This window comes from Peromyscus californicus, unplaced genomic scaffold (assembly GCF_007827085.1).
Source record: "Peromyscus californicus insignis strain IS unplaced genomic scaffold, ASM782708v3 Scaffold_1__1_contigs__length_55948999, whole genome shotgun sequence".
Lineage (NCBI taxonomy): Eukaryota > Metazoa > Chordata > Mammalia > Rodentia > Cricetidae > Peromyscus > Peromyscus californicus.
Window position 1 is genome coordinate 18,641,701 of NW_026294492.1, and position 13,168 is coordinate 18,654,868.

Consider the following 13,168-nt stretch of genomic DNA (forward strand, 5'->3'; position numbering starts at 1 on the left):
TGTTGCCCATGACCCCTGTGGACTCCATCCTGCTGGCCACAGGAACATACCTGGATGTTGCCCATGACCCCTGTGGATTCCATCCTGCTGGCCACAGGAACATACCTGGATGTTGCCCATGACCCCTGTGGATTCCATCCTGCTGGCCACAGGAACATACCTGGATGTTGCCCATGACCCCTGTGGATTCCATCCTGCTGGCCACAGGAACATACCTGGATGTTGCCCATGACCCCTGTGGATTCCATCCTGCTGGCCACATTGACTGTGTTGCCCCAGATGTCATAGTGCGGTTTCCGGGCTCCGATGACTCCAGCCAGAACCCCTCCTTTGTTCATGCCTGGGGTAGAGAGAGTGGAGCATGGCCACCAGCCAAGCTTGCGTTAGCCTCTCAGCAGCTACCAATTTCTCTTTCATAGGTGATCACCTGACCCTCACTGGGCTCCTGATCATATAACGCCTCTATTCCTTGTTAAAAGTTGCTAAGTCCTGCACAGCTCTCTTGTGATATACTCGGGACTATAGTGGCCGGCTTCTCGGTAACCTCCCCAACACTTCAAACTTCTGTCAACTCCCAAAAGCAGCAGAGGCGCCCCTCCTAACAGCCTTCTCGCAATGCCTGACTGAAGGGAGGCTGGACTGCCCTTGCACACATTAGGAATTTTCCTTAAAGAGTGCAGAACTAAAGGTCATCTAGGTCCCCTCTAGTTCTGTGAGTGTGCTCTTCCCTACCCATCTGTCTGCGCCTTCTAAGTCTGGCCCGCTGAGCACCCCAGCACTGACGATGCCACATCTGTCTGCGCCTTCTAAGTCTGGCCCGCTGAGCACCCCAGCACTGACGATGCCACATCTGTCTGCGCCTTCTAAGTCTGGCCCGCTGAGCACCCCAGCACTGACGGTGCCTTTACCTATACGCAGCATGAAGTTGTTGAATGACTGGTTGTTGATGTTGGTGAGCGTATCCTTCATGGCTAATGCAAAGTCGGCCAGGTCGGCCAGGTGCTGCCAGCGCTCCTTGTCTGACTTCTCCTCCTGTGTGGAAAAGCGATGTGACCGTAGCAGCTAGGAGAGCTGCTACAGGACAGATGCAAGGGAGCAGCTGCTAACACCCTTCTTTCTCTTCCCCAAAGGAATTCACAACTCTTAGGATCAGCATGTCACCACTGCAGAATTCATGCATTTGTGTAAGGCAGAGCCTGGGCCGAGAAGGTGGGAAAGATGCCCCATCTCGGTGGTTTCCTCTGTGCCGTGTGACTGACTGGTTACAAGGCAGAGCTCTGTTTGAGTCTGGTCCTCTCTCGGTCCCTCAAGATGGGAAGCCCTTGCTGGGCCACCTTCCACTGGCTTTACTTAGCTCGTTCAGGAAGTGGAGGTGGAAAGGAAAACCAGGTGATCTAGGAAGAGTGCGTGGCCCCAAGATCCCCATAGCTCCCTTTCTGGCCTGGAGATGACGGCAGGTCTACTCAGCTTGGTGAAGGCCCTTCATCGGCAGCCGGGAGGTTCCAGGGCTCCCGAACTGATACAGTTCTTACACGGTACGGGGGCACTGTGGGAATGAGCCCTTTGTACAAGAGTGTTCACTAACTTCATCTGATCCTCATGTCCCATGGGCTGAGGCTGGCTGCCTCTCTCCTACGCGGCTGCGTCGCCTCGCTGGACTCACCTTGCTGGAGCTCGTGAAGCCATTGGTGTTGACGTCGGGGGTGACTCCCGAAGCTGCCATGTAGGTGCTGCCGATGGTTTTGATCTTGGTGATGACCCGGAATTTGGGATTGTCCAGGAGCTGAGGACAGAGTTAGAACCAAGGGAAGATGAACGAGTTCACTATCAAACTTGCCTGTTTACAAGGACCAACAATGCATCTAAAAGACGCTTTCCTGTATTGGCTTAAGTCATTCCGTGCTACCTTGTCACGTGATGCTCAGCCCCATTTCCCTTAACACTGAGATGTTTATCTTAGTGTCCCTGGCTAGTCTCCTCAGGTGATGGAGCACCTAAGGAAAGGTACCCAGTCTGTGTTTGAGAGTGGGAGGAAGGGGAAGTCCTTAATCCCATGAACTTGCCAGGACAGTCCCAGGATCCCGCCTCAGACCCATCAGTTCTGGATGGCTGCACAAGTCCAATTACTATAGAACTCTCATGGGAAATGAGGCCAGCCTAGCGTACCCTGCTGCTCTGACTTGTGCAGAATGTCACGGGGTGTGATACAAAAGGTGTTAGCTCTATGATGAAGGACACTCACCGAGTCAAAATCAGAGATGATCTCATTGAGGAAGCGGAGACACTCGATGCCACCGTTATTGATGCTCTCCTCAGTGTAGAAGTCCGCAAAGTTGGGCAGGGAGGCAAACATGACTCCAATCTCATCGTAAGACTGGCTGTACAGCTCCTAAAAAGAGGCAAGGCCAGGCTAAAGTGAAGTGCTTGCTGCCCAACTGTGAGGAACCAGAGTTAGAGGCAAGCAGGCAAATCGGGACAGTGAGCCTTGGTTCCGCAAGAGCCCCTCCATCCATATGTAGGAGGCAAAGCAGTAGAGGAAAACAGTCACTGTGGAAGCCTCCATCTGAACATGCATACTTACCACACACAAAGACAGGGCCCGCGCATGCACTCAACTTTTTGGATTGAAAAAGCTCATTCCCACTATGAATAAAAAGATTTCCCGCCGGGCGGTGGTGGCGCACACTTTTAGTCCCAGCACTCGCAAGGCAGAGGCATGTGGGTCTCTGAATTTGAGGCCAGCCTGGTCTACAGAGTGAGTTCCAGGAAAGGCTCCAAAGCTACAGAGAAACCCTGTCTCGAAAAACAAATTCCTAGCCCTTGTAAGAGCCCAGTGTGCTGACTAGTTTGATCTCAGCTTGACACAGCTTGAGTCATTTGGGAAACAGGAACGTCAATTGAAAAAAAAAAATGACCCCCACCTGATTGGCCTGTGGGTCATTTAGGACGTCCCAGCTCCCTGTGGACTGGGCCACCCCCAGGTAGGTGGTCTTGGGGGCTATAAGAAAGCAGGCTGAGCAAGAGGATCACTCCTCCATGGCCTTTGCTTCAGTTCCTGCCCCGGCTTCCCTTGGTGACAGGCTGCTTGCCTGGGAGTGTAAGATGAAATAAACCCTTTCCTCCCCAAGTTGCTTATGGTGTTTCATCCCAATAACACAAACATTTGGGAAGGACAGAGGAATGGTCGGCCACCTTGGTTTGAGGTTTTACCGACAGAAAGGGTGCTCTGATTCTGAAATGGGGTCCCAGAGATGCAGCAGAGTCCTTTAGAGACTCTGGGAAGTCTCTTGGGAGGTCCACAGTTGGACTTCCAACCCCAGTTAGTAAAGGCCCTGGATCCACAGGTGCTCCACGGCAGAAAGAATAGGCTCCATGCGGCATCCTCTTACCTCGTCTCTCTTCTTGGATCCCAGGAAATGGCGTGCGACATGCTCAGGCAGCATGTTGGTGACCAAGGCCTCGTTCCATCGCCGCATCTCGTAGACACGTTCTTTCTGGTCATGGACCTCAATCTTCCACAAGAAGAGTGTCCGCGCCAGTTTCTCCACCTGCAGACACGGGTTAGGTGAGGTGGACTTGAAAGCCAGCCATCCAATGGAAAGACTTAGAACAGGGGTTTGAGTGTTGTACACGGTAAAACAGGAAGAAGATAAATGACCAGAGGAGTCACCTCATCAGAATGGCACCCCACAGCTGCTGTGAGGACCAGGGCCTCTTGGTACAGCAGAGGCCCACGAGGCCTTCCGTATGTTCAGGATTCTCCTGAGACTTAGTTACAGAACTAGGGCAGGGTCAGCGATGGCTCTCGCAGAACAACAATTCCCAGCTCCAGCAGCTCCCATGTGGCTTAGGGAGGCTGTATTTCCCCAGTAAACCACTGGGGGGCACCCAAGCTAACCATCCGTGTAGGGCTACTTCATCTTTACTACACAAAAGCTCATTAGCGCCTTTCCCTTTCTCTTCAGACCCTGAGGTTAGTGCATCAGTGACCCCCACGCCCGGGTGAGTGCAGAGGCCATGAGACCCGCCTAGGGAACATCTCCCCATCCTGCAGGAGGGTGAGGAAGAAGCCAGGACACAGCAGAGCTTGGGCTGCCCGTGTGCCGTGGTAGATGAAGGAACTGCTTCTGAGTCCTGGGACAGCGTGTTGGGAGGCTTTGAGCGCAGGGGGAGAGGGTGTGTGACACTCACGTGACGCGAGAAGTAGTAGAAGCTCAGCATCATGACGAACATCATCACAGTCATCGAGTACTTGGAAGGCACCAGGGGTGGCCTGCTGGACAGACAGGGACACGTGAAGAGGGCCTCTGCCGCCCTCCACCAGGCTTGTACTTCTGCTGTCACTGTGGGCGTCACAATCTTCCCCCACCACCTCAATTCCTCTCATAGTCCAGGACCCTCCCCAGGACGTGATCGGGCTATTGGACTTGGAATCGGCAGCAGCCCCCGCTTCCCTGGCCACAGGCCGCTCCCACTAGGCTGTCCCTGGGATGCTGTGGGGTTGCTGTGGCACCTGATACATCCAAGGAGCGGCGACTATACTACTGTGTGTGTGTGTGGGGGGGGGGGGGGGGGGGTTGGGGGAAGGGAAAGACACCACAGAGCAATGGGACCAGACAGGGTACAGGCTCTCTGCGGTGCTTTTCTAACTGGTCGTAGTTCTGTGTGGAGTTACAGTTGACTCCCATCACTGTGTACAACCTTGTTATATGAAAAAGTTTTATATGTTACCACTGGTGTCAGTTGGGGCATTCTCACGTGTACCTTGGGGGGGGGGGGGGGGTGTGCGCGTGTGTGTGTGAATTTTTCTAGATGTATGTAGAAGTGGAGTTTCTGGGCCATAGGTTTTGGGGTGGTTTTGTTTGAGACAGGATCTCATGTGTCCTAGGCTAGTACTGAACTCCTGACGTCCTGCCTCTACTTAAGATTACAAGTCTGCACCACCACTTCCAATTTATGCAGAACCCAAGGCTCCCAACCATCTGTAATGAGATCTGGCGCCCTCTTCTGGCCTGCAGGCAGAACACTATACATAATAAATCTTTAAAAAAAAAAATCTAACGTTAGGATCTATCTATTCAACTCACTGAACCATAAAAGCCTAAAACTAAGATGTATCTTCGGGAAATTCCATGTTCTCAGAAGGTAAGGCAGACTCAGGAAAGCTGGTCTGCGCCTGAGGTCTTAATTCCAACTGAGCCCTCTTTCCTCATCTCCCTGCCAGCTGCCAACTACTTAACTGTCTTCCTCAGCTCCACCCTCTGGGCCCTACCTTACATCCACACAGCTCTGTTCTCCAGACCTGTCTCCCGTGCAAGAGAGACCCCAATGGCCAACTCCTCTGACTACCCGAGACCACGTGCCTTTGGAAGAGTGAGGTGCTGGGGTGCCATCCTGCTCTGTGTGCTGTCTATAAGAGGGGCCTCATGCAGACGAGGAGGGGATGCAGGGAGCCTTACCTGTCAGTGCCATTGAGCCCCGGGGTGGACAATACCTGCATCTTCTCTAAGGCCACCACAGGAGAGCTGTTGAGCAGATAACAACATTCAGGCCACATCTGGATGTGGGAGGCTGATACCCCAAACATCTAGTGTCCCAAATCTGCTCATTGAGGTGGAAAGGACCACTCCCCACTATCAGCACGTGTCTGTGAGAAACCCTGAGTCCCCGATGAAGCTGAGGTAGAAAAGCCACCTCAACACAGGCACATGACCTTGAAACGGGCGGGATGGGGGCGGGGAGAGGTAGGAGACCATGCACGCCCTCCAGGAGGCTTCATCTTACTCCTGTTCCCGAAAGCGCTTGTGGTCGTATTCATCGAAGACCGGACACCAGGCGTACAGGTTGATGGCAGTCACGGCGCCTGTGACGAGCAGCATGAGGGTCAGCTTCACCATGTGGCTGACCTGCACCAGCATGATGGTGGCGATGAGGGAGAGCACGGCGACGTAGTTGTAGTACTTGGGGTTCTCCATACAGCTGCCATCCAGCTCCATCCCGGTTGTCACATTGTAAGGTCCCATGTAGTACTGGAGACAGCTAAGCTGGAGGTCGGGGTGGGAGGGAAGGGCGGGTGGTGGGTCAGAGGGCTTCGCAATGGCAGTACAGTACCCTCGGGGAGATGGGAAGTCTACCAGAGTAAGCATGTACATGTTAGTGACTGCTAGGAAGAGCCTCACCATGACCTCACCTGATGTTCAGGAAAACTCGCTGTGTATTGTGAGCGCTGCACCTACTGTACAGAAATCCTCGGACCATTAGCAAGGGGGTGAAAGGAGGCGGCCCCCGGAGCCAGCTCTCCAGGCTCCTGGCCCAGCATGCTTTTCCCATCACGGCTGCTGCAAGAGGGGCTGTGTGGCCAGTCGGAATCTCCATGGTGACGGCTATTCCACCACAGGGTAGCCTGTTCACTGCTTACCTTACTGGTCCACCACAGTCAACAGAAAATGTTCCCGTAAGCTAGCTTAGCCTCTCTGTGTAGCCTGCAGCTCACTTGACTTTGGGGAAGGACCTGGCATGTAGTGCTTGGATGTGCAGGATCCCTGTGCACCCTTCCACGGGACCTCAGACCTGGGGGTCTATGTCACGTGTCTCCTCATAAGAGGGATCGGGGGCTTCGTCCTGCATGGTGGACACCATGCAGCCCAGAGACTCGCTGTCCTCGACCAGGTAGGTGTCTGGTTGCAGACCTCCAGCTTTTCGCTTCTGTTACTTCCAGAGGAAGTCTCTCGGCCGATTTTACTCCTGTGTGTTACTCCTGCTTACGTTGTTAAATTACAACAAGTACTATACAACATTCTTAACTTACGAGAGTACATATGGTATTACCCAGATGAGAGCAATCCCTAACGACTGCACACAGTGACAGCTGCTGGCCCCTTTCCCTCACAAGGCATCTGGCTCCCCTCTCACAGGACCCTAGCTCTCCGTGAACTGAGGAGGACAGATGATCTTGTCTCCCCAGAGCCACATGGGCTCTGTGAGGCTGTGTTCCTGTCAGCCACCTCGAGGAACGTAAGAGGGCTACCTGATGAAATCCGCTCGCCTCCTCAGCCCAGTGGGTACTCAACGCTGGCTATACGTCAAGGAACACACCCCAGGAATGCTCACACTGTACCCCTCAATCCCTGTGGTGATGGAAGACATCTCAGGCCTGGTGTGTGTGTGTGTGTGTGTGTGTGTGTGTGTGTGTGTGTGTGTGTGTGTGTGTGTGTGTGTGCGCGTGCCAGTGTGTGTGTGTGTGTGTGTGCGCGCGTGCCAGTGTGTGTGTGTGTGTGTGTGTGTGTGTGTGTGTGTGTGTGTGCGCGCGCGTGCCAGTACACAAGATGCATGTGTTTCTAGAAGCCATTGCCTCTCCTCAGCTACCATCCACACAGGGTCTCCCAGTGGCCCAGTACAACTCAAGAACTAAGCTGGCTAGCCAGTGAGCCCCAGAGATGCTCCTGTCTTCACCTTCCCATCACTGGGACTCTTAAGCACACACCGTGCCTGGGTTTTTTTCACACGCATTCTGGGGATCAAACTCCGTTCCCTAACAACTTACCAACGGGGCTCTCTCCCAGCCTCTAGAACTGCTTCCATTTTTGACTTTGTTACTGCCTATGTCACACAGAACCAAGGAACAGACCTCTCTGAACTTTACTTCCTTCGTGTGAAACCTGCGGCTGGTGATGCACCCAGCCAAGGGCTGGGCACACTGGACTGGGCTGTTCAGTGTCAGACTCGTCCACCGAAACGTCTGCTGCAGAGGACGGGCTGGCCAGCTGCCAGCCCCTCTCCCCTGGGTTTAGGCCCCCTTCGACAAGGACACAAAAGCTCACCATGTCCACAACATTGGCCATGACCAGGATGCAGATGGCTAGCATGGCCCAGGTGTTCCTGGCCCAGCGGGTCCGGTCGATCCAAGACGAGAAGGCCACGAGCTTCTTAGGAAAGGCCTAGAAGAAATGGGATTTCAAGGGCTTGAGCCTCCACCTGTATGTCCTGAAGACATGGCTGGCTGCCCCTCTGGCTCTAGTCCCAGAAACCGAAAAGGCCGTGCTTTGCTTGTGAGTCCTCAAAACTGAGAGGGAGAGAATTTAAGGTGCAAATCCTTGAGGTGTGTGTACAGCCCTAGGCCTCCAACCCTAGGCTCCTGGCTAGGCAGACACAGCCAGAATGTGTGGGCCGCACCAGAGGCAAGGCCAGGACAGGTGACAGCATGTAGGACTAGCCACCTGCCTAGCCAACCCCCTCTTGCTTTTCCGGGTCAGTATATCTAACTCCCCAAGTTACCTGACAAGTGGCCTGTTAGACTGATTTTCCCAAAACATTGCTTCCCCTTGTCATTCTGACCAAAAACTGCCTGGCACATGAGTCCCTGCAGAAGTCTCAGTCTCTTTAGCTGGATGTTAAGGTCCTTCATAGTTGAAGCCAACCCCCCTTCCATCTGGGCTTCCCTTCACTGCTAATCATGGCCCACAAGATCCCAGGCTACAGAATGGAAGGCGGAGGTATTGGGGGGGGGGTGGATTGATGAATGGATAAATGCCTGAATGACTCCCACAAATCTGTCGGGATTGGACCAGAAGCCCAACTCCATCATTTACACAGAGCGCCACTCTATTATAGAGACTAGAAGGTTCTGAACTCAACTGCAGAGTGTCTCTTACCCTGGGAAAGATGGCAGCCAGTGAGCAGATGGTCAGGATCAAAAGCAGAACCTCCCCAACCACGAAGGTCACGTAGTTTGTCATCAGCCTGGGACAGAGAGAAGGTGACCGGGGAGGACAGGCCAGCTGAGTATACAAGCTTGTGACTGGCAGCTTCTGTGTGGCACCAGGGAGCTGCTGTTGATGGCTTAGCAGCCACGAGAGGAGAACCCCTAGCAGAGAGGAATGCCAGCGGAGGGCAGGGCCTGGGAACGTGCCACCCTTCAGCTGCTAACGGTCCACTGGGACTTTTCCGGAGGTGAGGAGGGTCATGGATGCCCTAGAAATAGCCCAGGAATAGCCTGGGAAGGGAGTCTTAGAAATGAACATCAGCCCAGTAGCTGGGATGAAACCAGTCAAGAATAGACCACAGAAGTCATGCTGAGGCTGCCAACGTGACCTCTTGACTGCACAGAGAAAGAGATATTTCCACATCCATTCTCCCTCTCCTCAGGGAAATCTGCCCGCTCCAGAGCCTTCTCAGATCCATTCTCTTTTCACTCCTCCATGGAGAACAAGAGCCCCCAGACACTCAGGTTGCTAATCCAGGATCCAACTCGGGGTCACCTCTTAGGTTTCCTCACTTGGTTTGGGGATCTCTTCAGTGCCTGTGATCTCTGTCCCCACACAGGCCCTGAACTGGCTTTTCCGTGCCACTCACTCATCCTGTGTGCTCTATGCTCAGGTTTGAACCACCAGCTTCTCCCTGAGCCTCAGACTACATAACCCAGCTGCCTGGCGGGCAGTACCACACAGGCATCTCAGACTCCCGATCTCTGCTGCTCCAGTGTTCCTCCTCCTATATTCTCAACCTTGATTAATGAAAACTGCATCCTGTCCATTGCTCAAATTTTAAAAAAGGCCCTGGAGATGTCCTTCACTCTGCCCATTCACACTCCACAACCCATCTGCCAGCGACTCCAGAATCCAGCCATCCATCAATAAAATTCAGCCTCTAATCCCTCCTCCTCACCCTTCTCTAACTCCGCCTGGCCCAAGTCACCGTTGGTATCTCAGTCACCATCACCTCTGAGCCTGGTCTCAGGCTCCACTCTTGCACACTAGCCTGTTCTGACACAGCCAGGAGGTCCCCTTCCTCTGTGCCCACATGGATCTTTCCACCAGCCTCTGCGTCCAAGAGTATGAACTGCGCCCAGCTCTCTACCCTAACCCCTAACTCCTGTCACTGTCCCGCAGCACCCCTGCTACCAGCCTGGTGCCCTCACGGTGCCTTGAGAGGCCTGGCCCACTTCTGCCTCTGTGCCAGCCTAAGTATCCCCAGATAGCAACAAGGCTCACTCCTCAGCCCTTCAGGAGGCCGCTGAAATACCACCTTGTCAGTGAGGTCTGCTGCGACCACCCTACAAAAGCCTACGAGCCGCCGGGTGGTGGTAGTGCACGCCTTTGGTGCACGCCTTTGGTGCACGCCTTTAATCCCTGCACTCGGGAGGCACAGTCAAGCAGATCTCTTGGAGTTCGAGGCCAGCCTGGTCTATAGAGCGAGATCCAGGACAGGCACCAAAACTACACAGAGAAACCCTGTCTCGAAAAACAAAATGAAACAAAACAAAAAGCCTACGAACCAAGCTCCCCACCAGACCCTATCTCCCTTCCTCGCTTTTCTCACACTCATCACTACTACACACATAACTTTCACGTTTAAATGTTCATGCCGTTCCCACCCCCCCTCCCCGTGAGACATAAGCTTCCCAGGAGCTCGTTCTGTCTCCTTCCCCAGGCACACACAGCATTTCTAAACCGAATGGCTCTAATCTCACAACGGTCTTGGGAGCCGTTCAGGGTGGGTCTCCTCACTCGGCAGACGAGCAAACGGATGCTCAGCGGGCCTTCCTTCCGGGATCTGCCGCTGTCCTGCCTACAGAACCCTGCTTGTGGCAGCCAAGTCCCAAGGGCTTTGACAGCTCCTCAAACTAATCCAGGCAGGGCCCCACCCACAGGCTGCTGCTGGAGGACTCGGTGCTGAAGGGAGATGCTCACTGGTCCCCTGAGGCCAGGAAGGTGATAATGAACCTTCGGGCAGGGCTTCCACAGCTGAGCGGACTTTGGAATACCCTGCCTCCCCCCAGAGGGCCGGCCGCTGACGTCAGTTTGCGTCTAGAGCCTAAAATCGAGTTTTACGAAGATGAGCCTGGCACGAAAGGAAAGTCAGTGTGGCTGTGACTAACGCGGAGGTGACATCCACACTCTTGTCCCTAGAAACTCTCTAGTAGTCATCTAGCCATGTTCTCCATCCTCCTGGAGGGGCCTGTCACCGGCTTTCCCGGTCCTGCTGAGATCCCATCCTGGGGTTGGCTGCTGCTAAAGGATCTAGGTGGGGGTCACGGAAAGAGACAAGGAGCAGAGCAGGTAGCTGCCTCTTACACTGCTCCCAGCCCTTGCCCAGGTCCCTCTCCCGGCCTGTCATCCTCAGCCTGGCTCCTCACCAGGGGTCAATGAGTATCTCCACCATGGCCGTGCAGAAAAGGACCACGCAGGAGCAGCTGAAGGCGGCCCCGCTCTGCTTCTCCTTCTCCACCGAGTAGCGTGTTTCCATCTCCGGGTCCATGAACCGCATCGTTAGGAGGAACGTGTTTCTCTTCTTTACCCTGCCGCGGAAACAAGCCCTGTGACCCGCACGTCCCACCTGCCATGATTGCTGGGATGGGGTCCCCCGTTTTGGATGACCCGTTCCCTGCACTGAGGAAGGGCCGGTGATGGGGGGGGGCAGTGGGCGCCTCAGCAGTGGCCACTTACACCTGGGCGGACTCCCGCTCCAGCAGGGCCTCGTTGAGCAGCTGGTTCAGTTCGTGCTCATCCTCAGAGGCGTCCACCACACGGTCGGCCAGGTCCTGGAGGCGCAGCCTGCGGCGGGGGTTGGGGAACGAGGGGTTGTCGGCCTGTAAGCCAGGGAGGCAGAGTCAGTGGGACAGAAGGGACACATGGGGGGGAGGGTATGAGAAAGACTAGTGAAGAGGAGGGGGCCACACTCCTGAGGACCAAACCCTTTCCCAGGTTCCACCCTGCCCTTGTCTCCTTGGGCCCCTAATAGAAGGTCTACAGTCACAGTCCACTGATGGCCGTGACTTGGGGAACAGCAGCCCCGGCTCTGGGGCCAACTCCGAATATAAGGCAGGGCCTGGGCTGGGACATCTTGCTGTTGGATGGGGCTGTGTCTCAACAAGAATCTTTATATATGGCTGAGTTTGGGGTCATGTATAACCCCAGCCCTGGGACTCAGGGGTCAGTCACTAGTGATCTAATAAGAAAGGGTTGTCAGAGCTGGGGCAGCCACTACCACTTTGCTCCCCCTCAGAAAGAGCGGGACAGTTCCAAAACAGAAGCCAGGGTTGAGTCACACAGCCACCAGCCTGAGTGGTCACTGCCCAGACCTCTCAGAGCTGTGAGAGTCTGAAAACGGAGCCAGAGTCGAGACTCCTGGTTTGAAACTCAGCACTCCTCCTGGCTGCCTGATCCAGGCCGTTTCTCTCCCCTGTAAAATGCTGTGGGTGGCCTGCTCTGGCACTGAGAGTCTCTTTCCATGGAGCATAAGCTAGATATGAGTGACACCCACTAATGGTTAGGGCCTGGAGAGTCACGGGCTTCTTAAGCCTTGTCAGAGCCAAGCTACATAAAATTTGAGTCTTTTTCCTATCAAGAATATTGTTCATATATATATATATATATATATATATGTATGTAATATTCATATATACATATTCATGTATTCATGCATATATAAATGAGCTTCCTTTTTTAAAATATATAATTTATTTTTATTTTATGTGCATTGGTGTTTTGCCTGCATATATGTCTGTGTAAGGGTGTCAGATCTCCTGGAACTGGAGTTACAGACAGGTGTGAACCGCCATGTGGGTGCTGGGAAGCGAACCCGGCGCCTCTGGAAGAGCAGCCAGTGCTCTTAACCACTGAACCATCTCTCCCGCTCCAAGAAAATTATCCTAAGGAGAAGCAGCAGGATGGATGCTCAAGGAAACGCCAGCTTGTCTGAAACTCTATCTACCTTCTACAGCATCTGAAACCTTGGGGACAACTCCTGTCTCCTTTCATGGGGACACTGGCAGTGGGGCCACCAGCTTCCAGCCACCAGACCTTGAAGGCAGAGATCACCTTCGTCAGTGGGCATGTTTGACAGGTTTCTCAGTAATGGGAGATTTGGAGTTGTCTTCTCGTCCTTTGGAGCAACATGCCAGCCCATCCAGGGTTTCGGGACATAGAACTCCTGGGGTGTGACTGACTGGGGGCGGGGGGTGTCTGGATACAAACTCTCACTCCCAAACAGGCTCCCATTCTGCAGAATCCTCACAGACCCTAAATCTACAAGACAGCTACTCCAGCTAGACGGTACTTGGGGGAAGTGCCTTCCGGTCCATTTTTCTCCCTTCTCTCTCTAACTCTGTTTACACTGCTGAGAAGGACCAGAACCTGGGCTCGCAGGCAGGGCCCTCCTCCCAGCACAG

General features: G+C 54.0%; 1 protein-coding gene across 1 annotated transcript in view; it reads right to left on the reverse strand.

Moving 5' to 3' along the window:
- Positions 1-13,168, reverse strand: part of Adcy3 (adenylate cyclase 3) — an 80,001-nt gene that overhangs the window by 1,530 nt on the left and 65,303 nt on the right. The window contains 12 exon segments of the mRNA XM_052746015.1: positions 216-340; positions 909-1,032; positions 1,664-1,783; positions 2,243-2,389; positions 3,390-3,548; positions 4,192-4,273; positions 5,460-5,525; positions 5,785-6,044; positions 7,821-7,937; positions 8,652-8,739; positions 11,135-11,296; positions 11,445-11,587. Of these exon segments, the coding sequence (XP_052601975.1) occupies positions 216-340; positions 909-1,032; positions 1,664-1,783; positions 2,243-2,389; positions 3,390-3,548; positions 4,192-4,273; positions 5,460-5,525; positions 5,785-6,044; positions 7,821-7,937; positions 8,652-8,739; positions 11,135-11,296; positions 11,445-11,587 (1,593 nt within the window).